The following is a 25,346-nucleotide window of genomic DNA, read 5'->3' as shown; positions in this document are numbered from 1 at the left end:
AATAATTACAATAAATACATAATTTGCACATTTCCATCAATACACTTCTGCAACACTTTAATATGAAAAAAGTGGGAGAATTAGGTGTTTTCCAAAATATACACAGCACTGTATATCATCATTAACAATCACAACACTGGTATTCAAATAACTATGAATGGAGTTCATCACAAAGCAACAATTAAGTTAACACTTTTCCTTAAATCATACAAAACTCATCAGCAATCACAAAAATATGCAGTCCAAACGCAATGCTGCTAAACTCCAACTGTTTAAGGAACAAAGGATTTTAACCAAATACAGCGGTTAATATCTAAATTATAAAATCATGTCAAGTACAGAACACCCTGTACCACAATTATTTCTTAAAAAAGTAACAAAACTGGGAAGTTAATATAGAATCACGACCGCAACATACCATGACTAAACGCATAGCCACTGGCAATAAGGTGCATTTGTCAATCTAACAAGTTCATCTATTTCCCTATATAATAAACGTTATATAGACAAATAAATACTATCACTGTAGGAACTGATGGCTGTAAAAGGTTCCCCCGCTAGGGCTAGGCCTCGGCCCTTAGCGGACGAACTGGTAACGGCGGGGGCGACTACCACGGCCTCCACCACGGCCTCGCCCGCCGCCGGGCTGTCCTCATGGCCGGCCGAATTGTTGGTAGTAGAAGCCGGAGTTGGACCGCACGGAGGGCCGACCTGAGGGAAGCGGCATGGGCCCCGGGCCCGTCCCCGGAGGGGGTGGCTGCGGCATCAGATGTGCTGGAGGAGGTGGGTTGGCCCCCGGAGGCGTCGTGTACGGCTGAGACGAGGGGGGCAGCCCAGGGGGAGGAGGAGGGGGGAGAGGCCCCTTCTTCTTGCCAAGAGACGGGATGGGATTGGACATCATCACGTCCTTATCCTTCTCCTTGTCTTTGAAGTCCTTTGCAGGGATCGGGGCAATAGTGGGGATTGCAGAAGCAACAACAGCAGCAGCAGCAGGCGTGGGAGCCGGTGTGGGAGTCAGAACCGGTGCTACTGCAGGTGCTACGGCCGGCGCTACGGCCGGCGCTACAGCAGGCGCGAGAACAGGCATCCCAGAAGGGGTGAGAATGGGCGCCGCCGAGGGCGCGAGAGTGGGCGCCGCAGAAGGCACGAGAACTGGCGCCCCCGAGGGCGCGAGAACTGGCGCCGCCGAGGGCGCGAGAACGGGCGCCCCAGGAGGCGCGAGAATAGGTGCCCCAGAAGGCAAGAGAACAGGAGCAGTTCCCAGAGCGGTAACTGGGGTAGAGACGGGAACCGCAGGCTGAATACCGGCAGAGTCCACAATGCCTCCAGCAGCACCCAGAAGCGCTAAAAATGGAACAAAATGTAAGAACATAAAACAATCATGCTGGATCGGGTACAATCATCAGTATCTATAACTTCGGACTTGCGCCCTGAAGTCGGACATTGTGCTGTATTTCACAATCATCGCCTATAAATCTATAATGCGGTTTGAAAACTCACCCAGCTTACGGACACGTTCTGCCTCTTCTGCTTCATCATTAACAAACAAGCCAAATTCTCTTCTAAGCCTTTCTGTCAAATTCTCTCTTTGACGTTCCACAAGTGTGGGCGCAGAGCTCCAGGATGAACCGACTAAAATTGGGGGAAAAAAAACAATTTTGTGAGATATGATTTAACATTACTCATGATTATCGCATTCAAGGCATAAATGCTTTTGCAACATACCTTTCTTATCGTCTCCTTCTCCATCCTTGGCTAGTGCATTGGGATCAATATTTAATCCAGAGATGCTGCCACCCACAATGCTTGGAATAGCAGACCCTGTAGTGGAAGATGCACCACTTGTGGCAAATGCTCCCACTTTTGCAGCACGCATATCAAGCTGACGAATTTTGTTCATGATTGGGGCAGAACTTGATTCATCATCTGAAGACAAACTACTGCTACTACTAGTACTGCTACTTCTGGATCGGCTGACAGGCTTGACATTGTTAAAGGTGGATGGTTCAAGAGTGGGTGAAGATTCCACTTTAAGTGTTGCAGTGTCTGTACTAGTACGCTGCTTCCTTTGGCGATATTCAGATATTGAAAGCTGAGGAGATAGATATAAAAAATAAGGATAAATAGATAGATATAAAGAGAAAAGTAAGCGAAACTTGAAAGAAAAAGTTGACAGCAAATTACCTTGCGCTTGATTGCTGGTGGTTCAGGGGGTTGAGGTGCTGGTGGAGGAGCCACATATCGAGCTACAGGGGGAGTGGCGACAGGAGCAAGGGCAGGGATTGGGGTGAAGGCATTTATGAGGCCTTGGGGGGGCACACCAGGGCGCGAGACAGGCATCACCGAGGGTTTCAGTGAATTCTCTCTAGGTCTCCGCGGATCTGTAGGAGGACCCTGAATACTGGCACTCAGAAGAGGAACAGGAGGAGCAAGAGTGGGGATATGAACTGGGATTTCGGGTTCAGGAAAATGTTGAGGTGGTTTAGGGGGGAACCTTATGCTCTCGTCCACCTCAGACTCTCCACCCATAAACTCTTGTAAAGGCGGCACACTCACCGCCGGCAATGGTACATCCTCAAAAGCTGTCAGAGGGTGTTTAACCGGGGGAATATCAACATCTTCAGCTGATTGAGAACCTTCATCAGGACTACTCATCTAGAAAGAAAAAGAAAAAAAAGTAAAATAAGTTATGGAATGAATTTTCAGAGCTAAACATCAGGTATTGATTTGCCAAAGCTTACTTCATTATCTGCATTTTCATTAGCAGGAGTAGGGCCATCTAAAGTATCTTCATCTGGAGTTGGCTGATCTGACTCAAAGTCATTAATGACAGGAGAATCTGCTGACATTGATTCACGAGCAAGTCTTCGCTTCTTTAGTGGTGTGACACATTCTATTGTTTCACCAAGTCCTGCTTTACCATTGGGTGAATCAGCATGGTCTTCACTAATAGCTTGACGCAACCATCTTTTTTTGGCAAACCCAGCAGAGCCAGACCCTGAATTGATCATATTGTTATTTACACCCTCGGGTGAAAGTGGTTTCATATAGGGAAGTGCAGCTTTCCCTGGCTCAGGTGTTGAAGCCCCATCTGGTGTCTTGAACCATGATGTCAACAGACCCTGTAACATGACATGAAATAAACATGAGTTACAGAACAAAAAATCATGATTCAGAGTCATTGAACAGAACACCAAAAATCATTGGTAGAAGGTAAGTGTGCTCACCTTCTTTGTTTTGGGGAATTTAAAACCAGGGGCAAGAGGTCCAACAGCAGCAGCGACTAGAAGACATGCAGATGATAAAGGTGTGGGTGGTGTTGAGCCTTGAGATGAACAGCTTCCAGCATCCTGAAGGAATTAAGAAAAAAATTGTTATAAATACCATGAAACTAAAATAAACAGCATTTATGATAGGAAAGCAGCAGTCACTCACCTTATCAAAATTGGGAGGAGGAGTTTTGTTATTAACATCTTGGAAGATAGATTGAGGAGACTGGGTCTCCTCATCAGAAGATACATCATCTGCATCTGGCTCCACATCTTGATCCTGGTCCATATCATTGTCTTGTTCTTGATCAGGATCTGGTTCAACATCTCTACCTGATCCCCTTAACAATCTAGTACGTCTCTGCAATCTTGTACTAGCTTGTGGTATCTCCTTCTGCTGTGTACTAGCAGACCGCCCCCTCCCCTTCCGCCTGAGACACAAAGATTTTGAAAGTCAATATTTAAGTTTAAACAAATAAAGAACAGAAGATCACGTGACACTTACTTTCTTCTTCTAGCCTTATCAACTGTTGGTACTTCTTTACGCTGAGCTGCAGTGGGTACATCCTGTTCCTCACTCTTTTCACCAGACTTCTGTCTTTGTTGACGAACTTGAGCTTCCTGTTTCTTTTGAGCTAATTTTTCCATTCGTTCAAAAGCTTTCATGATAGCCTCCATTTTTCTTTCCTCACGAGTCTAAATCAAAGATAACAATATAAAGATAAAATAACCCCAAGAAAAATATAGAAAAACATACATAGATAAAATAAACAAAGTAATACTGACCAGTGCCCTATTTTTATTTTTGTCAACAGGTTCACTTTTGACTACTACGCTCTTTGGCTCTGGCTCTGATTCACTCTTGCCACGCCTTTCTCTGACTGGCTTTTCATCATCTTTGCGTTCTTTTTCCTTCTCTCTCTCCCTTTCTCTCTCTTTTTCCTTTTCTTTTTCTTTCTCCTTTTCTTTCTCTTTCTCCTTCTCTTTGAGTCTTCGTGAACCTGGTGTTGAATCAGGTAAAGCTTCAGGCTGAGGTCTATTTACAGTAGAACTTCTCCTGGCCATTGTGTTGCGAGTTGTAGGAGGAGTGGGAGGCGGAGATGGTGAGCTTTCAACTTTCTCAACTTTAAGAGGTTTACTTTCAAACTTTTCAGGTTTATCTTTTTCAGAACTGCTCACTTCATCATCACTGGGTTCAACTTTTACTTCCTCTTTCACACTTGTTTCTTCTTTTACTTTAAGGGGTACAGGTGAACAAGGTGGAGAGAGACGCCTTTTCTTTTCAGGAACAGGAGAATGAGGGGGTGACCCAATGGGAGCTGGTGCTACAGGTGTTGGCATTGGTACCGGAGATAAAGCATCAACCGGACTTGTAGGTGTTCGTCCAGTTGGGCTTGGTAAATCTCTGCAAAAGCTTGAAGAAACAGTTCGTCTCCTTCCCCTCCGGCGCCTTGTTGATCTGGAAAATTGTAATGGTCTTGTAAAGAATGTTTTGCAAACATTAAGGACTAGAAGTTTAAGAATTGAAAGTTTTACTCACTCTTCAGGGGTGCCATTTTTACGGGTGAGGTTAGAACTATTTTGAGCAGCAATTTGTGATTGAGCTGAACATTCTTTTGGATTCCCACAACAGCAAGGAAGATTGGCCCCCTCTTGATGGCGAATAGTGATTTCAGAATTCTTTTCTAAGGTACATATCGTCACCAAGAACAGGTGGAGAGTACCCTTTTCCACACAATGTCGGACCTGTTACAAGAGAAAAAATAAATGTAAACTTCATATCTTATAAAGAGTAGTGGTCAACAGAAAAACAAGTTACTCACCTCACTGTTTGGTTTACATGATCTTCTCACAAATCGAGCATCATTACCATAAGTACGGCAATCAACACACACTTCAGTGGCTTCACGAAGAGCAGGCAGCGGCAGACGGTGGAAAAACAAGAAAGGACCAGGAAGTGGAGTATTTCTGGAACTGAGTGCTCGATGCTGTTGTGAGAGCATGTACTTGCCCCGCAGTTCAATAATTGGTTGATTAGCAGTTAGAGTACATGTTGTAACCAGTATCTTTGTCCCATTAGGGAGCATTGTTAATCTACATTTGGCTACACCAGAAGAGCCTGAGAGAAGGTGAGAGGGTACTTTCAGTTCTGAATGAACTCCATTCACCCTAATGCTTTGAATGCGTGCTCGCAACTCGGGTGAGTAATGGTTTGTAACTGCTTCTTCATAATTATCAATCCACTGGCGAAGTGATTGAATTGGTGGAGACTTTTCCCATGTGTCTGGGCTCTTATCTTCATCTCCACACTTACTCTGCTGAAATTGAAACAACCAAGTTAAGAAGCTAATAGGGGAGTTTAAGGGGAAAGAAATAATCCAGTGAACTTAAATTACCTTTCTCCGACGAGGAGCTCTTTTGTTCTCTGTAGACTTTTTACGAGGAGTCGGCTGCCTTCTTGGATTAGGGGTGGCTAGGGATGGCACCATATCTCTACCTGAATCTCTTCTTTGACGATAACCAGGGTTCCCCACAGGTTGTTTTCTCATAGTTTCATTTTTTCTTCTACCAGCAGGTCCAGATCCTGGGCCTGGACCTGGCCCTGGTCCACCTAGTCCACCTGGTCCACCTCTCTTCTTTACAACTCCAGGAGCAACTATAGCTGTAAGATTCAATTACAAGAAAATAAAATAAGCGACAAGAAATTATGAAGTTGATACGTCATATTTAAAACAAACAAAAAAACGTTAACTTACTTAGAGGCTCTGAATCAGTTGATGAAGTAGAGGAGTCACTAGAGGTATCATTATGGAAAAATTCTTCTCTTTTGCGGCACTGAATATTTCGTGCACGCATCTTATCTACGCGCCTTGGTTGACATCTTTCACACATGTACTCATCAGGAATATTCATTCGGTCAATTCCCATACAGTCAACATGTTGCCAAACCCTAAATTCAAATGAACAGGCAAACAAAATTACTCAGTAAGCTGCGCCTTTGACGAAAAAAAAAAAATAACTTCAGTAAATAATATGAGGTTTTTGACTTACGAGCACTTGTCACAACAAATCATGTATCCATCATCATGTTCAAAATCGCTGAAAAAAAAATGTTGGAATGAGAATTCAAGTTAAGTTTGTTCTAACCTGAATAATAAAACCCATTTGACCAGATAAACCTTTTTAATAAAAAAAAGGGATACTTACCAGATACACCGAGTTACACTGTCATCTTCCCCTTCGGCTTCAGGAGCAGTTTCAGTTTCCTCGCCCTCAGGTTCTATCTCTCTACCTGCATCACTGCTGATATCACTTCCCGCATCATCAAGATTAAGATTCGTTGGCCGGGTAGGGTGAGTTGCCTGTGGCCCACCATGAGGACTATGGAGGCTATGCACAGATTGCCGTGATGCAAGGAGGCTTGGATCTGGATAGAATAGATTAGATTAGATTAGGAAAACAAGCCCACCAAAATAGAAAATCTGTTTCATAAAGAAACTTGGTAACCTACTTTGCTGGGTGTGAGGGGTGAGCTGAGCATGGTGTAATGGATGGTGCTGAATGGTGGGTTCACTATTCAGAGAAGATGGACTGGCACTTGAGGGGGCCCCATTAACTTTTGGTCCTGCAGTGTGGTGATGAGCAGGTGACAAAGGGGGCGATGCAGGAGGAAGAGCCACGTAGTTGTGCTCCTGCAAAACATACTGCAGAGGATAGATAGATTAGTCTCCAGTTTAATAACAATTTGGCATAAAGAATATAGATTAAAAAACAACAGAAGGCTTTACCTGGTACATAAGAGGTATCTGCGATTGAAGTGACTTTTTCTCTTCATTTGCAGGTGATTGTAACTTTTCCAGTGGAGCTTCCTTCATAAGCTCAGAACTAAGAACAAAATAATTAAAATTCAATAAAAGAGGAAACAAAAACTTCACATGGTATAAAAGCAATGGAAAGAGACAATACCTCAGTTTAGTATTTGCTGTTGCTGGAACAATAACTTTTCTTGTCTGAAGCTCCATAAATGGTGATGGCTTTTGTATAGTCGCTGAGCTCTGGCTCTTCTGAACAACTGACACTTGAGCATGCTGAGTGCTAGTAATCACTCTGTGATGCTGGGAATGAATTTTGAAAGCTCCACCAGCAACATTAGCATTCACGGCTGGAACAGTTCTGACTGTTCCTGAATGCCCAACAGCCGTCACAAGTGTGCGGTGTTGACCTGACATTGTTCCAACATTTGAAGCATTAGATGTGATTGCTCCCAGCGTTGCGGATTGAGCAGCAATCCTACTATCTCTATATGAAACGTTGCGTCCACCAGAACCTGCAAACAAATGAAAAAGGAATATTAAATACCTGCTTCACATATACTTTCCTGATTTGAAAGTGGTATAGCACAGCCAAACACAAACCTGAGGCACTGGTCATATTAGATCCAGGCTTGGACACAACAGTGGTGCCCAATTGGACTATGAGACTCATCCCTTCATCAGATTGTGAACCAACATTGCCACGCCGTACAGTCCCACCAGGAGACTGGATAATGGTTGCTGATGTTGCCTGTCCTACCATAAGGCTGTTGACTGCTCCAGCTCCACTGAATCAAACAAAATCATTTCAAATGTAATATTTTGTTAAAGATGTGGTAAAGATCTGACAAACATTTTTTTTTTTGTAACTGGGTAAATGACATACCATTGTATGTTGAAAGGCGCGCGCAGCACCCTATGGGGTGGGCCTGGGGGCAGGGGGGCCGTGCGGGGCGAGCTTCCCCCCCCAGAGGGGCCTGTGGGGCCCGGGCCCGCGCCCCCGAGCTTGATCACTGATGGCACCGACGTCTTGGCGGCCTGTCACTACTTCGTCTGGGCCAGGCCAGGCCTTCAAGCGCTGTCCGCGCACAGCACTAACGTTGTACTCCCAAACCCTCCCTCAAGGAGAACCATTGGCAATCACATTGCAACGACCTGGAACAGAGTGCACACCCCCACATTAGTACACGGTACGGAAGGCGAGAGGTAGCTAGTTGAACGACATCTAATAGAAACTGCTCGCTGTCACCTAATTGAATAAAACAAGAAAACTGTGCGAATGCACTGGAGATGGTTTCTAAGTTCGCTCCTCTAGCTTCATCCTGCTTCCAGTGGCCATGATGGGCAGTGTTGTGTTCAGGCATGTCCGGCTCGTTCGTAAAGAAGTGCGACTGGAAGGAAGGCAACTTGACATGTGTAGGCCCATCTCTTCATCATTCATGCGATCTCGTCTGACCGTGCCCGCTCGCTCGGTGCCCTCCCCAACCGCCGTCACACCACGCGACACCCATCATGATTGAGCTTTAAATTTTATTCCTTCGCCTTGGCGGTCTGCATGAGTAATCCTGCCCTCCCCGGGAGGCCCAGGCCGGAGGCCCGCTAGGCTGCTCTAGCCGCTCCACGGCCGTCACGCCAGTCCCGTCGTGCTCCGCACGTTGACGTTGAGCTAGGTCAGGGTGCTGCGCCGTGCAGCGCCGCACCAAGCCCGTTCCGCGAGCCAGCACGCCGCGGATGCCGCGCGCGGCCTGGTGGGGCACGACCGCCAGGCGAGGGGAGGGGCAGCTGCAGCTGCAGCCGCGTCAGCCAGCTGCAAACAGTGCAGAAGGGGGTGGGGGGCTGCGCCAGTGAGTCGCGGGAGGAGCACCTCCCCCCCTCCGGCTCTGCTCGGGGTCAGCGTCCTGGCTCGCCGGTGTCCTACTTCGTCGTCAATGCGCCCCGCGCCGCCCCCCAGTCCACACCGCACGGGCCCAACGCGCCCGAGGTGGAGCTGGGCCCGAGCTGGTCGCGCTCACGGGGCGGGCCGAAGCAGCCGAAACGAAAAGTGAAATAAATAAATAAAAATACTCTCATGAATTTACATGGCAAGTGTGGCCACGGGACGGACAAGGGAGAGGGGGGGATGAGGCGGTGCACACGAAGGCGGGAAAAGGAATTCCCTATGCAACGTTGCAAACGACAGGACTCCAAGCGTTGTGTGACGTAACGCCCCGCAGGGTGGCCCGGGAGGTCAGCGCCGGCCGTGTCGTCCTGTCGCCCAAACAGCAGACAGGGGAAGGAGGCTTCATCCTCTCTCTGTCCCCCTCACCCCCTTTCCGCCGGCCAGTGCCAGTACCCTTTCCTCCCTCTCTCCCTCTATGCGGGCCGGGCCGAGCCGCGCTGGCCGGGCTCTCGCTCTCGAACTAGACGCTTGGCAACAGCGCCGCGACGCGCGCGCGCTCGCGCTGCCGGCAGGGAAGGCACAAGCCGGCAGGAGCAGCAGCAGCTAGGCCCTGGCCTGCAGCCGCCGGTGCAGCGATTTAGTTTGGCGCAGTCTTTAATTATCACCTTGTCTCGCCTCACTCCGTCTGGCCAAAGCCGCCAGCACACGACCTGCCTCAACGCCGCAGATAGCACGGCCGTCACACACGTCAAGAGAAAACGTGCTCTACGCCGCGAGAAGCTGAAGGCCGCCGGGCCGAGGACCCGGGGCACGACACCCGGGTGGGAGGGGGGACCACCAGCGCCAGGATCCCTCGACCTGGCCTGGCAGGCCGTATCGTGCGTGGAGTTGGCACCGGTTTGGCCGCCTCCCCCAGCGCGTTGTCGCAAAAGTTACGCGACCAGAAGAGCAGGAAAGTCTGGCCGTGCAATCGCAAGTGCATCCGGCGGCGGCGTTCCTTGACCGGCCGCGCCGTGCCCGTGCCTTGTCGCGCAGGGGGGAACTTGTGGACTCCCCAGGTGCGCGGGCCACATGAGTGCAGCCACCATTCACAAAGGCAAATGGCACATTTGCATACGGGCCGCAACCCCCAGAGCCGGTCCAGGCTGGTCGGGGTTGCGAGTCCTGGGCAGGGAGGGTTGGGGTAGGGCCGCGGGCCCAGGCTGCCACTCCCGCCCGCCCCACCCCACCCCGCCACGGCCTCGGGGCGCGGTGCATGTCCTGGAACGGGTCCAAAACTGCAGGACCAATTGAACGGCAAATGACAGCCTCGTCTCATTGCGTCGGCCAACGTCAACCGGACGGTCGTGCTGGCGTGCGGACGGGGCGGGGCCGGGGGCCAGGAGGTGGCGTGTTCTGGAAGTCTTCGCCCTGCTTCAGCCCCGACAACAAGCCCAGCACCCAGCATCCCTTGGCGTTGGCACGGCAATGACGTCAGAGCCAGCCCGGCCGGGCCATCGAATCAATGAGCGCGCGCATGCGCACTCGGTCGGGCCCCCCGCGCACCCAACAAGCAGGGCAGAACCGAGCCGACGACGACCTTTCAAAGGTAGAGGAGGAATCGGCAAGAGAGGGGCGGGCGGGTCGGGACCAGGCTTGTATCTGTCGCTGGAGCACCATCGCCTCCCCAGCCCCCGAACGAGCCGGGGGGGCTCTCTGACCCCAATCCTCTTTAGCGCCACCCATACCCGGGCCGGAGGGGGGAATGGGGGGTGCGGGGGCTCCGCGCAGCGCTGGGCCCCGTACGGGGCCCCATCGGGCGAGCACACGGCCACAAGCCGCAACAAAGCCCACAAACGCATAATTGTGGCAAGCGAGAGAGAGAGACGGCTGACCTTCAGACCGAATCAACGCTCCATTAGAGCCGGGGCAGGAAAGTGAGGTTAGCGCGGGGCCGGGCCGTGGCGAGCCGCGCAAAGAGCAGGCCCGATCCGCCGCCCCGCGGCCTGGCCCACCGCGGCGGCACACGCCAGGCGGAAGGATACCCCACCACACGTGAGCCGCGCCGCCCGCCACTGTTCGCTTTGGGCGCCCCCGCCACGGCCGCCATTTTGTTTGTGAGCGCGGCGCAATACTCGATATGCTGCGCCGCGCGGTGTACGGGCGGGCGGCGAGGGGCCCAAGCCCGCCGGGCCGCGGGCCGCGTCCGAGCCGTGTTGTGCCCCGCACTGGCTCCCTCTCACTCCCAGCGACACACACACACACACACGGCCACCCCGGACGCAGCCACCCCCCTTCCCCGTCGTGGTGGTGGGGCCGCAACGCCCCCTCAAGCCTCGCCTCAGCCCAGGCAGAACGGAAGGCAAGGCAGGGAAGGGAAAGGGGTGTGGAGGGAAGGCACCAGCACAGAGGCTAGGCGACGAGGAAACGGCAGCGGGGAGAGAAGGGGAGAGAGAGGGACGACATGGCATTTGAAGCTGACGACGTGCGACCAAGACGATGATGGCGGTGGTGGTGGAGGAGGAGCAGTGGAGATCGATTGCCGCCGCCGCGCTCAAGAAGTCGAGGAGGGAAGAACTCCACTCGTAGCAGCCCTGGCAATAAGTGAAGTAGTGAAAGCCCCTGGCTGCCAATAACGGGGGCTGGTGCTCACCGTGTTTTTAGTTCAACAAGAAAAGAAAGTTAACAAAAAAAAATTGGCAACATATTGGCAGAAATAAAGCACAGTACAAAGAACAAGGGGCATGTCAACGTGCTATCAAAAATAAAGGGTGTGAAAATATATTGGCAGATATTACCAGTTATCGAAAGTACATTTATTTGGTCTACGACTACTATTCAAACCAATGAAATTAATACTAAGCTACTTGAGATATCGCAACAATCTCCTGTTTTTAAACTAATAAAACTTAATGGTTCAAGGAATTAAAAGCCACAAAAGCAGATATCATAATGTGAAACAGACAAGTAGTTTAAATCTTGATGCACATATGCTTCTCATATTTGGCAGTAAAAATAATATTTAGTAAGTCCAAACACAAAAATTCGAAAGGAGAATCTATACAAGTATTGGAAAAAAGGAAGAAAGACATGGTGCATAAAACTCACAAAAATAACTTGAGAGCTTTAAATTTCTGGTAGGTCACTCGAAACTTAACTTGCAAAATTTAATATGCATTGAACATAAAATGACCAGGACAAAATGAATGAAGTCTTTCAACAAGAAATAAATGTGTTTGTAACTTACAATTAAATACAAAGTCCACAGAAAGTTGCAAATCAACGACCACATACATTGGTCGTTTTCAAACAAGAATTTATTTTTACTCCAGTTTTAACATTACTCAAGATTTAAAAACATCGAAATACTAAACTACAAAATGACTACACACACCAAAAAACAAAAACAACACAAAACTGCATTTAAACTCTGATAATTAAGAAAATAAGACATTGAAACATGTGAATCAATAATTTCTTACGGAAAAATGGATTAGATTTTTATACCACTGGGGGGTCTATGAAAAGAAACTCTGGTCTAAAGTATTACTCAAATAAACTTCTGACCGCTCTCAGTTTTCTATAAAATTTGACCATAATTCAAATAACTTTCTTAAAATGTAAATCAGGCTCGAGCTATTCATTAGAATGCATCACCAAGCAGCGGATCACAACCAAATCAAATGAATCAGTTACAAATATGGTTAAGGAGAAAAATAAAGCCAAAAAGAGATGCTGAGGCAACACCACACAAGTTGTTCTAAGCAATGAAGTCCCTGACATAAGGCAATACTACTATGCAAAAGCTAACAAGCCCTAACCTAAATTTTACATGATCTGTGCCTACAGTATTTAAAATCTTCCTTGAGTGGGTTAGAATGAATTGGAGTGCAGAGTGACACCATGATGAAACTGACAACTTCACTGCAGGAATAAGGATGGCAACAACCATTCAAAGCCTAACCTAGAAGCCATTGAAAGGGTTTAGAAGACGAGTCTTCAGGCACTTTTCAGTTTCATGTTGTGGCCTACAGCAAATAAACCAAGGAAAACGTTGGCAGAACGACTACTGAAAACGATTTGTGTGCGTTTTTGAAGAATGTATCACATCTCTGCAGAGGAGCTTGATGTTTAGGCCCGGTTACAAACAATAAAGGGATACGGCTAGAAAGGATTAAACTACGTCTATGGCCAAAATGTTCAATGAGAACCTTCGAAAGTTGAAATTGAACTGAACAGTAGAAAGATAAATAAATAAACAACGCCAAACTGTTTAGAGGTTGAGACCCACTCGGTTCGAGCTTGGGCCTTCGTAGCTTTGGACTCAACTGAAACGCAACCTACAGACTAAATGATCAAAAAACAAAGTGCAGAAAGCCTTGCGATTCATTTTAATGCCAAAAGTTCTCGTCGGGACGTTTACTTACTTGAAACTGACAGCAAAGCATTCGTTGTCTCCTAACACTAATGTAAACACTACCATTTTTACGTCCTTTCAAGTGATTCGATCAGGTATTTTCATCTCCGTTAACAAATATTCACTCCATCGAAGATCTAAATCAACTTTTTGATCAAAATACACCACTAAATAGAGATGATTACCTTTGTCTTAACGCACAACGAAATTCCCACGAAAGACTATAACCAAAGATGGCAACTAAAGATGGCGGAATTTAAAAACAAGGAGTGTGTCCGAATTGAGCCACGGATCGAGCACAGACCGATCCGTGGTCGAGCGGTCGGTCGGTTGCCGGGCCGTGGCGAGCCGCTCCAAGCAGCCAGGCTTAGCCTGGACACCATATTCACATTGGGTTCACCACGATTCGAATTAGACATCTGAGCATCGGGGCGGGGGGATCCTTTCGTTCGGCTCGCATGTTGTTTAGTCAAAGTGTCAAATCAACCCAATCGTAGCTGTGAAGTGGTCGTGTCTAAAAAACTAGTTTGACGGTGTATCTGCACTCCAGTTTGCGAGATGGCTAGCGGCGTTGTGGAAGCGTGTAAGTACAAATTTCTGTAAAGGTCTACGCCTGTATTTGTGATCAGTCTGAACTATAAATAATGTGCATTGTAGGGGATGACGACGAGACTCGTGCGCTTTGCGAGACAAGAATAAAATACAACTACATGTTCACGGGCGGCAATGGCAATTCCAAAAAGGGTTGGAAGTAAGCATTTCTAATTTATTTCGCAATACTAGCGAATTATCAAGCACATTTTTGTTTATCATCCTTTTACGTTGCAGCAAAGTCATAGAGACTCTGGCCAAAAGAGGAATTACAAGGACGAGCAGGGATAAGTTTAAAAAGAAGTGGGGCACTCAGGTCGCTCTGTACAAGGTATGGATTTAAAAGAGTCATCTCTTTCTATCTGTGCTAAGAACTTTTCTCGAATCATGTTACTGATTACTTCATCGTTCTTTGCAGAAGATGAAGGAACCATCCAAATTTACCACGGGGCAGGGCACAGAAGATGGAAACAAGGAGACACCAGCTTCCTGGGAACTGTTTGAGTTGTTCGACGAATTTCATACAGGGAAGCATACCCTACATCCAGACACCATAGCGGACACCTCTGCAGCAGCTGCTCCAGCGGATCCAAATGCTGCTACAAGCAAATCATATTTCCTGCTTGATCCAAATCAAACTGTGAGTGAGACCTCTACTTCTGAAACTGATGCTCAACCAGTGGCTCCAAATCAGACTGAAAGTGAGACCTCCATTGCTCCATCCATTCCCATCACATCTCCCAACCCTGGCCTCCCACTTGCGTCTGTTGTCAATGAGAACTCAACCAAAGTACTTATTCTAAGACCAGTCCAAAATTTATCTTCAGCTGCACCTTCCCTCCCTAAAGTACCCATTCCTTCAAACTCTGGTAATCCCTCTGTTCCTGTTCCGCAACCTTCAACTTCTAATGCAGCAGGCTCAGTGCCTGTCACCTGTAAAGAGTTTTTCAATAAGTCAGAGAAGAAAACAAAGGCCAAAGAAGCTAAGAAGAAGGAAGACGGATTTGAATCTTGGTTCCAAAACTTCATGGTCAACAGTGAGGAACAGAGACAAAATGAGCACAATCAGCTCCTTGACTTGTTGAAGAACTTTTCCAAGTAGTTCGTTACTTCTGCTTTTTTTTTTCTAATTTGTGACTATAACAATAATGCTCATTGAGATACAAAATGAGTGTAGGAACAATTTAAGTTTCGTTACCTTTTGTTATGTAGTTTTCTATATATTTTTTTGTTACATTTATATACTAAAATGACTGATATGTACTGCTGGTGCCAGAATAATAATTTATTTTTTTGTCATATATCTACAATTAGTTGTCCTCTTCTTCTGCTTGCCTCCTGGCCATGTTGTGCAACCTGCACAGCAGATCTCTGAGAGGTCCTCCACCCATTTCCTGCACTGGGGGTTGCTGTGGCCTTCTGATTTGTACAGGATTGTAGTTTATTATATCACCTGCATCCAGGCATATATTGTGCAAAATTGCACAAGCAGTGATGAGCTTGACAGCTTTACGAAGTTTTATCTCAATTGCCCTGTGAAATAGAGCCCTCCATCTGGCTTGCATCAATCCAAATGCTCTCTCTACTGTTGCTCTTATCTTGGAGAGATGATAATTAAAACTTCGCTGGTCTGCTGTAAGATTAACATCTCTATATGGGGTAACTAGGGCAATTGGTTGCCTCAAACTCATGTAGCCTCCATCCCCTATAATAAAAAACTCTTCTGGAGGGTAATTTCTATTCCGATATAATCCACTATGTCTTAGTATGCGAAGATCGTGACATGACCCAGGAAATCCAACACAAATGTGTAGAAACTTGGCAGTATGGTCTACTAATGCTTCCATAGCAATGGAGTAGAAAAGCTTCTGATTAATATATTCGTCATGTCGCTCTGGTTCACACAGAGTTCTAAGCTGGCAGACATCAATTGCTCCAGCACATTGCAAAAATACTGGAGATCCTGCCATGCGTCCAAAGTTTTGCCCTATGACTTCAACCTCTTCAGCACTAGGGCATTTAATTACATCCCTAGCCAGGCGAAGGATGACATTTAGAATATCGGATACCAAGTCACAGGCAGAACTCCTTGCAATGTCAAATGTGTTGCCACATACACGATACGACATTCCAGCCGCCATCCAGTAAAGGGTTATTATTACCTAAGCCAAAGAAATCAATTAAATTTACATCTTAATGTTTCACTACTAAATGTCAAGGAGAAACAATCATCACATGAACTCACTGCAAAGTGAAGGGCGTAACCCCTCAATTTGGGTGGGTGTCTTTGGGCAACTACTTGGGTAATTAAAGCTTGCAGCGATTCCCGTGTAACCCTCAGGTCTTTTTTTACTTGATCTGGGTCCAGATTTATCAATCTGGACATCCTCCTATTCAAGATCGGATTGCAGTATGGTCCCCTCTATTTAATAAATAATACAGAATATTAAAAACCAAAATCATTTAGCCACTTTGAAAAAAACAACATAATGACATAACCTACGGGCGCATGTCCACGTCTAGCCACCAATCGTTGTCGCATCAGATACAAGAAAATTAATCTATTTCTTTGATTGAGTTCATTTCGTCTCCTTATGTACAACTGTAACAGTGGTAAAAATATCGCCGGCAACTGTGGGCGTTCCATTTTTGATAGTTGATCAGGATGATCCTAGCTGCAGTCGTCAAAACAGAGCAGACGACAGACTACAGACGAATATGAATAGTGCCTCTCTGCGGATCGGATAATGCGGCTGGGGTGTGGAGCGGCTCGCCACGGCCCGGCAACCGACCGACCGCTCGACCACGGATCGGTCTGTGCTCGATCCGTGGCTCAATTCGGACACACTCAAGGTTCACATCCACGGACTACTTTTACAGTCTCCAACCCAAAGCGCACTTCCGCCTCATTTCAAAGGCGTCAAGCAGCCGTGACTCCATCACAGAACCAAGACGGCCAGGACCCAAATTTTATATAGCATGCTCGTTACTTAAAGGTCTTCCCGGGGGAATAATGGAAATAGGTTACTTGTCAGCCATCCAAATGATAATGATTTGTTCTTGATTTCAACCAGAGAGAAAAAGAAAGGCGCACAAGTCGAAAATATGCCGACGCTTTTGCGGCACTGTACACTTTGAAGTGTATTATTTTACAGGTTTACTCAGCTATCTGAGGGTATACAAGCAAATCTCTACATTAAAAAATTCGTTCTAGTTATAAAATGTCAGCATAATATTTCCAGCATTCTTTCCTTTACAACGTCATCAGATCACCTCGTGATGTAGACAGGTTATTCAGTGATTGAGGGTAACGATACACCCAACGAGTATTTGTTGGTGAACACATCAAATTTAAGGGCCATTCTCTCCAAGTTAACGCTGATTCATCCTCAGAAGCTCATAATATGGATTGGATTAGTTTGTTTAAGGTCTTGTGAGTGGCATAAATATCAAAGTCGGTCTACTCAATGGTTTCCCATTTATATGTCCCACTCCTCTCCCGCTATCGATACAATCCGGATATGCATGTAAGGCAACCTTTGAACAACTCCAAACATGCGGGTTTTGACTTAGCCTGGTATAATTGTGCGCCCATTAATAATTATTGAAATTTGAATCAATAATTTAAAAGTTGTGTTGGTTTTTCAGCATATTGTAGCCACGTCATGAAGGAAAAAAATCATGTGCTTCTTGCATGGATTGTTTGAAACGGAGAAGTGGCTTACCTGCTTTTACTTCTAGCGAACCTTTCCGAATCCGGTTTTGACGTCATTGGCATCAAATCTCCTCCCCACGTTAGAAAATGGAGGTGTCCGCATAATGGAAATCTTCTATTATTACGCGTATGTACACATTGTTGACCTTGTATTTTGTTTACAACTGTCCCAGAAGATTGTTATTGTATTCTTCTTCACCCTGTACCCTCAGACGGAAACAGTCACACATTTAACACCCACATGAAACATAAACTAGATGCCGGATCCTTGTATTGCTACGGCCCATGCCGGTTTTCTCAGTGCTTCTCGTCTGTAATGAGTGTCAATTTCGATTTCTGAACACTTGACTCACTTGATTTTTGGTATGTCTGGGGCCATTTCGTCAGCATTGTCGGCCAAAACCGTACTGAAAGTGGTCTTTGGATATTATACCTAAATTCTATTTGAAGTAGGTGAGACTATAGGCTTGAGGGGCACTACCCTACCACAACCTTGACGATTGTAACTTATTATTTTTTGTCATTTGGTTCCGTTTTGTTGCAATTTAACGCCTTTGTCTAGGATTTATTTTCTTTTTCCTACTTCACTGTGGAATTGTCACCCGTATTTTGTGTAGACATTTTCTGAGTCACCTTTTTTTGCATGTCGCCCCGGGGGTGTGTTCTATCGTGGGGGAGAGGTTAATTGCAGCGTTGAAAGCGGAATCTAAAATAGGGCAATTACCATCTTCAATTGCATTCCATTTTCCCTATTACCTGTCTCTTACACTTCACTTCAAACTTATATCTAAATGTCTGATTTTCATGTGTGTCACTGAACATTGTCATCATCAAAATGTATACAGTGGAACTGTTCCCACATCTACATAATTTTGGTTTTCTTTGGTTGGTTTCAGATTTAAGGCGTGATCAAAGTGCATTTTTTTCTGTGATATTGGCTTTCTTACATTAAAGAAGTCAGTGATTTTAGTTACCATCTAATTCTTAACCCAGCAAAATGGGTGTTCAAGACCTGCAAACTTTTCTTGAAAGCCCAAGTGTAACGGGTGGTACTGTTAATGTTGAGCTACTGAAAGTAGCACGAAGTGTCGTGTCAAAACAGAACGGGAAGCAAAAGAAACAGAAAGAATCTCTTTTAGGAGGACCACACTTATTCAGCTTAGTTGTTGATGCTGAATGTTGTATTGATAGACTCTATGGAGGATTTTTCTCAGGTTTGTCCTTTAAATTGTGATCTTAGCATATGTATCTTATTTTGGTAGGCTTCAAATTGTGTTACTCAGGTTTATTTTTTTCTTTTGCCCATAGATTGGGTTAGTGGGGGAGAGTGGAAAAGGATGGTTCAGTTTCTGTCAGTTCTCATTGATACAGTGCAGACTGGGAAAATTGACTTGATATTCTTTTTCAATGGAAGTCTAGAGTCTGAACGTATGCGTGAATGGGTAGCAACTCAACTCAAAGCTCGTGAAAATATCAACTTGGTAAGTTTTTTCATTGTTTCTGTTAATACATGCATGTACAGACACAATATTGAGACAAATTTAATTAATTTGTTTGTGACTTTACTATTAGGTTTTTAAACACATAAACTCCAAAGGCACTCCTCCTCCTAAAGTATGGTGGGTGCCACCAACTGGCCTACGCACAGCATTGCGTATGGCCATGCGGCATCTTGGACTGACAACAGTCACATCAATGGATGACCACAGGCAGGAAACTATTGCATACCTCAGAGAAAATTCCCTTCACGGCCTAGTTGCAGATGATGCAGAGTATGCTGTTTTTGATCCTCCACGGTACTTCTCTGCTTCTAATTTAAAATTAACCTACAAGGTATGTCAATAACATTTATGTAGTTGTGTGTTATTATTTTGTACCCAGACCTTTTTAATCTAATCTTTATTCTCTTACAGGGTATGGTGGAGACTAAAGAGTATCAGCTCAGTCAATTAGCAAAATCCTTAGATCTGCCAAGAGAAAGGTTCTGTCTTCTAGCAGCTTTACTTGGCAACTATGTACTGACTGAACAAGATCTAGCTGATTTTTACGGGCGTCTAGGACTTGATCCCTCAAATTTAAAGCCTGATGCCTTAGTAAAGTCAGTTGCCTCCTTTATCAAGACTTTAGATTCAAGTGACAACCTTGATTGTGTTGCTTCTCAAGTATTTGGTGCAGCAGGTGACAAGCGAAGTGCCAAATTAAAGCAGAGTGTACAGTATTATATGAATGGAACTAAAGAAGGCTTTCTGAACTACAGGCCTCCATCAGGTAAATCTTGAATTTTTGTACCATGTTTTTTAATACCATTCATTACAAGTAAAACTTGAGCAATCCTATGGCTTTATTTTTTATTGTTTTTTCAGCCCATATTTCCGATCTTAATAAGTCTAAAATTATTGACACCAATACAGTTAAAGTGGAAACTAATGGAGTCAGTGAGAATGGTGTGAGTTGTGATATGGATACCTCCAAGTTTGCATCAGAGACAGTAGAGAGTGAGCAGGAGAGTTTGGCTGCTTACAATGAGGCAACTGCTTCTCTCAACTTGTCACAAGAAATCAATGGTGATTCTTCCAATCAAACTAAAGAAAACGGAATATCTGAAGATCATGAAGAAAAAGAGAATGTGGAGGATGGGGCTGTGAATGGTTTAAATCAGCGGCCATCTTCAAATGACAGTCCCCAATCATCTGGTGCTTCAAGTCTAGGATTAAGTTCAGGCACCTCAACAAGTCAAGATCTCAAGGTTCCTCCTCTTCCCCCAGTGCCGCCAGAAGTCATGCGCACTGCCAGTGAAAGGCACCAGAAGGGTCTCATGTCCCCTTTTATCTGCCAGGTTTGTTTCCCATGATGTGTTTTGTAAACTTGGTTTAAGTGGTTATTCTCAAGATTTTTAAAAATGTAACTTTGATTAGTGTGAGTCCTTATGGCTTCTCTAATATATCTTAAATTGAATTTTACACTGTAGATTCTTAGTCATGGAGAAATCATGCTTCCAATGCTGATGGAGGATGAAATGAACAAAGAGCTGCCAAGTATTCACCTTTTTTATCGACCAGTGAGACGAATGGTGTATGCTATTCTTTTTAATTTGCATCATCACAAGTATCTTGCTAACAAATCTAAAAAAGAAAAGGGTTTGTTTTGTTTTCACATTCTTATTTTTTTTTTTCTTTCATTGAGTTTTTTTTCCTTTTTTGTTTCTTTATTAAAATTGATTGATTGTTTTTTCTAGACTCAACAGAAAAGACTGAAGTGCCTGACTTGATTATTAAAGAGTGGCTGTGGTCCAAAAGTAATCAATATCAATCTGCAGATGTTGTTCGAGCAGAGGAAATAGGATGGGCAGTACCAACGATTCAAAGACTCTGGTTTGGGTAAGTAACTTGTTTTGCAGTTATAATCCTCTCCTCCATGATTTGTTAATAATTTTTATCCTTTTGTTTTCCTTTATCAGGTCCACTATTGATGACAAACGCCGCCGTCTGCGAGCATTTTTGACATGCATGAGATCAGACAATCCACTTATTCTTAATACCTCATACGTACCACAACACCTTCTAGTCCTAGCTTGTGTTCTTAGGTATTTACATTTTTACTTCACCTGTTCCTGGTTGTGTTATTGTGTTTTTGTAGCTCACTATTTGATGGCCTTTTTCTGTATAGGTACATTATGTCCTCCCCAGAGAAAGTATTGCGGAAGCATGAATTAGATGCCATCATAACTCAGGCTGTTTCTCCAGAATTAATGGATATCCAATATCTTGAAGAGTTACAGGTGCCAAATATATGTTTTATCCATCTGTTTTGTTTCTAGAATTAATTCTTTTCACCAATATTTGTTGGAAACTTACAAACGTTTTTCCTTACAGCTACCCATGGTTACAAGCAGAGGAGTGCAGTTAGCCACGCTTATACTCGCAGGAATTGAAACTGCTTTACTGGTCAATGATGCCTGCGGTGCCCCAGTACCTTGGCTAATGTGTTGTCCATGGTTGTACATTGATGGAAAACTATTGCAACACACTCTTGCCCGTGCTGGTGCCTGCAAGAATTTACGAGAACTTTGTGGTCATCGTTTGGATCAAGCTGTTAAAGTTGAGCGAATGCGTCAAGCGGTTTTAGAAGGACTAGACGTTCAATTTGCCAGGAATCCAATTCCAACACTTGCAAGCGCGGCTGGTAAATATTAAACGATCTTGTTAAGTTTCCCTTTTAAAAAGTGAAGCTTTGAATTTTATTCATCATTTCTGTCTCTGCAGGAGCCTTGCGAATGCCAAATATGATGCCTGGAGGTATGATGGGTGCACCAGGCAATGGTCCTTTAGGACGTGGGGCTGGCCGGGGTGGTCTCCTACGAAGGGCTGTTCCTCCTGGAGGTGGTCAATTAGAAGTGGCTGGCCTTGTTGTTAGCAGCTGGGGTGCTAATTATGGATCTCGCTCATCTCACCCTGTTCCTCAATTAGGTTCATATCACCCAGGCATGAGACCTGTGCCACAGGTTTGTTATCTCTTGGTAATCTTTACTCGTTGTTTCTGGTTAGAATTTGCTACTAATGTTGTATTTTTTAGATGGTACCAGGAGGCATGAGAAATTTTAGAATGCCTATGATTGAATTTAATGGCTCTAGAAACATACAGAGACCATTATTCCAGACAAGAGGTCCTGGATCAAAGGCCGTGACCCGCAGTAAAAAAAGTCAGGTGAGACATTTATTAATTGCTAATTCATCATTTTTCATGTTTATTGTTGAGTGACAACTAATGCAAACTTGTTGAACTCAAAGGTTGCCAAAAAGAAGAGTGTGGCTCCACCCAGTGGGACTAAACGCATTCTTAATAATGATAAGAGGACAGGAAAGGGTAGAGGAATGACAGTAGATTCTGAAGACGCTTCTGGGTATGACAAATTTTCATGTTTTCTTTTGTTATTTTTGTGAATTTAGAATCAGACATTAATTAAGATTTCTGATCCATCAGGAGAACTGCCATTCCCATTGCTGACCTAATCAAAAAGATAGATGGTTCTCCTGATCAATTTGAGGATTCACCAGTAAATGGAGAGAAGAAAGACTGTGATGATGCTGCCCATCAAGGACAGGGAGATGGCCCTGTTGTTGTGAATTAATATGGTGTCATCATTAGCGGACCATGAACCACCAACTTGTGATATTACAGATGATGACTGAACCAGTGCGCTGCCAAGTGATGGTGTTGTGTAAATCAGTGCCGAAATACTGTGAACTCTTGACTGCAGAGGAATTTTTGAATTACGCAATTTCTGTCTATTTATTGAAAGATGCACTGATGTGACTTTTATCTTAATGTTGTGACCAGGATGTGATGTTTTTTTCCTTTTGTTTTATATCTATATCATGGAAGAATTCACCGTTTTATATATCATCAATCATGATTGTGCCTTACGAAAATTGTCGATCAAACGTCATATTGATTTTGCTTTGTTTCTACGGTGAAAAGTATATTTTTCTATGTTTGTTATATTGTTACATAAAAATTAAGAATGTTTTGATGTTTGACTCTTGGAACATCCAGAAATGCTAGGTCAATCATGGGAATGTTAATGAACTGAAGTTGTTTGATTGTGACAGCCTGTTGGATTTTTGGGAACATCTGACACTGCTTTTTTTTCGCCTCATTGAAAAAAACAACAGGATTTCCATTTACTTTTTTTTTTAATTTGTGAAGTGTCATTCATTACTTACTTTACAAACACAATGTGAAGGTACATACATCTCTCATCAAATCAAGATTCTTCTGATCCCATGTGCTTGTACTATCTGTCTGTACCAAATGCTTATCACATAATCATCTGACCGCAGACCTCCCATTTTCTATTTAATACTAGAGGTGAAATAGATGAAGGAAATTATCATCTTTTATTCAATTGAACTTGGGACGTAAATGATTTCTGCATTGCAGTCGTAGAGCATTATGCTCTTGTAAACCTGAAAGGACTATGTTTTTACAACCAGAATATGTGCATCATATTTGATGTGCTATTATAATGCTTCAGAATTGCAGCTCTGTTGTATAATGTCAACTGTTGTTGCCATATATTGTCAACACAGCTATGCAAACTATGCATATGCTTTAATGGACCTGTTTTAACTTTTTCATGTGCATTCTAGGCCTGAGCTAAAAATGCAAGAAAAAATGCAAAAACAAAAATGAAAATTGGGGGCCCACCAATGTAATTCTACTCAACAAATATGTCTGACGACAACATAATCTTATCATTTATTTTCTGCTTAGCTTTTAAGATATATTATGGTACTTGATGAATCTTTTGATTCAAACCAAAGTGTGTTTTTGAAAAGGTGTCAGCCATCATTTCAGTTGTATTTTATATGGAGTTTTAACTTATGACAAATGTCATGAATCTTGCTTACAAGTACTCAATGGATGCCATTGTCGTTGGTGTCAAGGTATATTCAAGGTTTTATGTGCAGAAGCTTAAAGTTTCATCTGTAGTGTGTATTCTGGACACAAAATGTAGATTCACTATGTTATTCTAGTTTGTAATTATTATGACAGGTAAAGATTTATCTTTTGGAGGGTTAATTTTGGTTTGTGTTTCTCCCACAATATTGGCAAATGAAAATTAATCTGAGTAAGCTACAAGTTATCTAGCTTTGGAGGGCTCTTAGTAGAATTTAGTGGACAATTTCTTTATTTGCAGTGTTTGAATTAATGTTAATACATGGAATGACTGGAGTGTGGGCCCCTGCACCCCTATTGAAGTATGTTGAACTAGCTTCTAATTTTTTTTAATTTCTTTTTTGTGTTGTACTGATAAGTTTTGTAACATAGCACATGTACCCAAGACAAATGTTCCATAGGTACCTCCCTCCCCCTTTAAAAAAAATACTAACCATTTAGAAGCTTTAATTACAAACAAAAAATATATTCTTTTCTTTTTTTATTTTTATTTTTTTGTGTTTGAGAGTTGGAAGTATTAAGGCTCTTTTCAACATGTAATCAAAGCAATGGAGGTCCCCTATTAATATATTGTAAAGAGTTGCATAATTGCCTTACTCATTTCTTATATCTTATTATCTATGCTCTGAAATGTATGTCTTGTGCATATTACAGGATTGCTTTCAACGTTATTCAGTTCTTCTGTCAGTTATAATCAATCGTATCTTCATTATCCAAAACTACTAGAACGGGATGTAGGTGGAAAAAAATGTTGGATTACTGTTAAAGGAAATTTATATTATGCTGTAACTGGTTGACTCTGTAGGATTTGAGAGAAAGGATCTAGATACAGTCTGATCTGTTTGTGGTTGTAATAAAATTTCTGGAATCAAAACGTTGCCTCATTCAATATTTAGTAGCAGGGCTTTTCTAAAAACATCATTGACATAATTATTAATTTATATTTAATTCTTAAAATCCATAACAGTCTTTTGAGAGGGCAAACCTTTCCATCTGACCCAGAACAGTTCATGATTCAACTAATATCAACATAGATGGTTTGTCACAGCATAATGCAGTCGGTAAACCTTGCATCTTCAAACATCAACTCTCGATCATTATTTACTTCGAACTCAATAAAATAAAAGTTAAAGCGAAACGTGAAATAAATACTGCAAATAATTATTAACTTCCCCTCACAATCCAAACAGGAGAACTTCGAGATCCGATGCTCGTCGCCTGTCGC

General features: G+C 44.0%; 4 protein-coding genes across 6 annotated transcripts in view; 2 read left to right on the top strand and 2 right to left on the bottom strand.

The window, feature by feature from the left end:
• LOC113209123 (titin) overlaps window positions 1–8,611 on the bottom strand; it is a gene marked incomplete in the record, with an annotated part of 10,484 nt that extends 1,873 nt beyond the window's left edge. Inside the window, 21 exon segments of the mRNA XM_026426491.2 lie at window positions 1–1,344; window positions 1,501–1,632; window positions 1,726–2,092; window positions 2,185–2,655; window positions 2,742–3,122; window positions 3,228–3,350; window positions 3,436–3,700; window positions 3,775–3,965; window positions 4,056–4,728; window positions 4,810–5,015; window positions 5,093–5,587; window positions 5,666–5,931; window positions 6,026–6,219; window positions 6,321–6,368; window positions 6,477–6,696; window positions 6,781–6,973; window positions 7,058–7,154; window positions 7,236–7,596; window positions 7,685–7,869; window positions 7,968–8,236; window positions 8,331–8,611. Coding sequence (XP_026282276.2) covers window positions 653–1,344; window positions 1,501–1,632; window positions 1,726–2,092; window positions 2,185–2,655; window positions 2,742–3,122; window positions 3,228–3,350; window positions 3,436–3,700; window positions 3,775–3,965; window positions 4,056–4,728; window positions 4,810–5,015; window positions 5,093–5,587; window positions 5,666–5,931; window positions 6,026–6,219; window positions 6,321–6,368; window positions 6,477–6,696; window positions 6,781–6,973; window positions 7,058–7,154; window positions 7,236–7,596; window positions 7,685–7,844 — 5,535 coding nt within the window.
• Window positions 8,612–13,790: 5,179 nt separating this feature from the next.
• LOC113209122 (uncharacterized) lies at window positions 13,791–15,246 on the top strand. Its single transcript, XM_026426490.2, has 4 exons — window positions 13,791–13,939; window positions 14,014–14,107; window positions 14,185–14,278; window positions 14,366–15,246. The coding sequence occupies exons 1-4, from the start codon at window positions 13,915–13,917 to the stop codon at window positions 15,047–15,049; spliced, it is 897 nt and encodes a 298-aa protein (XP_026282275.1). The 5' UTR covers window positions 13,791–13,914; the 3' UTR covers window positions 15,050–15,246.
• On the bottom strand, window positions 15,212–16,788 carry LOC113209121 (uncharacterized). Its single transcript, XM_026426489.2, has 3 exons — window positions 16,451–16,788; window positions 16,193–16,369; window positions 15,212–16,109 (listed from the first exon to the last, which is right to left on the bottom strand). Exons 1-3 carry the CDS (start codon window positions 16,592–16,594, stop codon window positions 15,258–15,260), a joined length of 1,173 nt encoding a protein of 390 aa, XP_026282274.1. The 5' UTR covers window positions 16,595–16,788; the 3' UTR covers window positions 15,212–15,257.
• An 846-nt stretch (window positions 16,789–17,634) lies between these two features.
• On the top strand, window positions 17,635–24,995 carry LOC113209117 (constitutive coactivator of PPAR-gamma-like protein 1). 3 transcript variants are annotated; one of them, XM_026426480.2, is made up of 15 exons: window positions 17,635–17,789; window positions 18,559–18,876; window positions 18,971–19,143; window positions 19,235–19,495; window positions 19,576–19,930; window positions 20,026–20,498; window positions 20,631–20,799; window positions 20,898–21,039; window positions 21,120–21,245; window positions 21,329–21,440; window positions 21,535–21,844; window positions 21,925–22,163; window positions 22,235–22,366; window positions 22,450–22,562; window positions 22,643–24,995. In XM_026426480.2, the coding sequence occupies exons 2-15, from the start codon at window positions 18,660–18,662 to the stop codon at window positions 22,788–22,790; spliced, it is 2,970 nt and encodes a 989-aa protein (XP_026282265.1). In that variant the 5' UTR covers window positions 17,635–17,789; window positions 18,559–18,659; the 3' UTR covers window positions 22,791–24,995. The 3 variants fall into 3 exon arrangements, with proteins under 3 accessions (XP_026282265.1, XP_052124871.1, XP_052124870.1); XM_052268911.1 differs by lacking the exon at window positions 17,635–17,789 and adding an exon at window positions 17,861–18,025; XM_052268910.1 differs by lacking the exon at window positions 17,635–17,789 and adding an exon at window positions 17,861–18,115.
• The last annotated feature ends 351 nt before the right edge of the window (window positions 24,996–25,346 follow it).

This window comes from Frankliniella occidentalis, unplaced genomic scaffold (genome assembly GCF_000697945.3).
Source record: "Frankliniella occidentalis isolate FOCC.00 unplaced genomic scaffold, Focc_3.1 Scaffold79, whole genome shotgun sequence".
NCBI lineage: Eukaryota > Metazoa > Arthropoda > Insecta > Thysanoptera > Thripidae > Frankliniella > Frankliniella occidentalis.
This window is presented reverse-complemented; position numbering and strand designations above follow the sequence as displayed.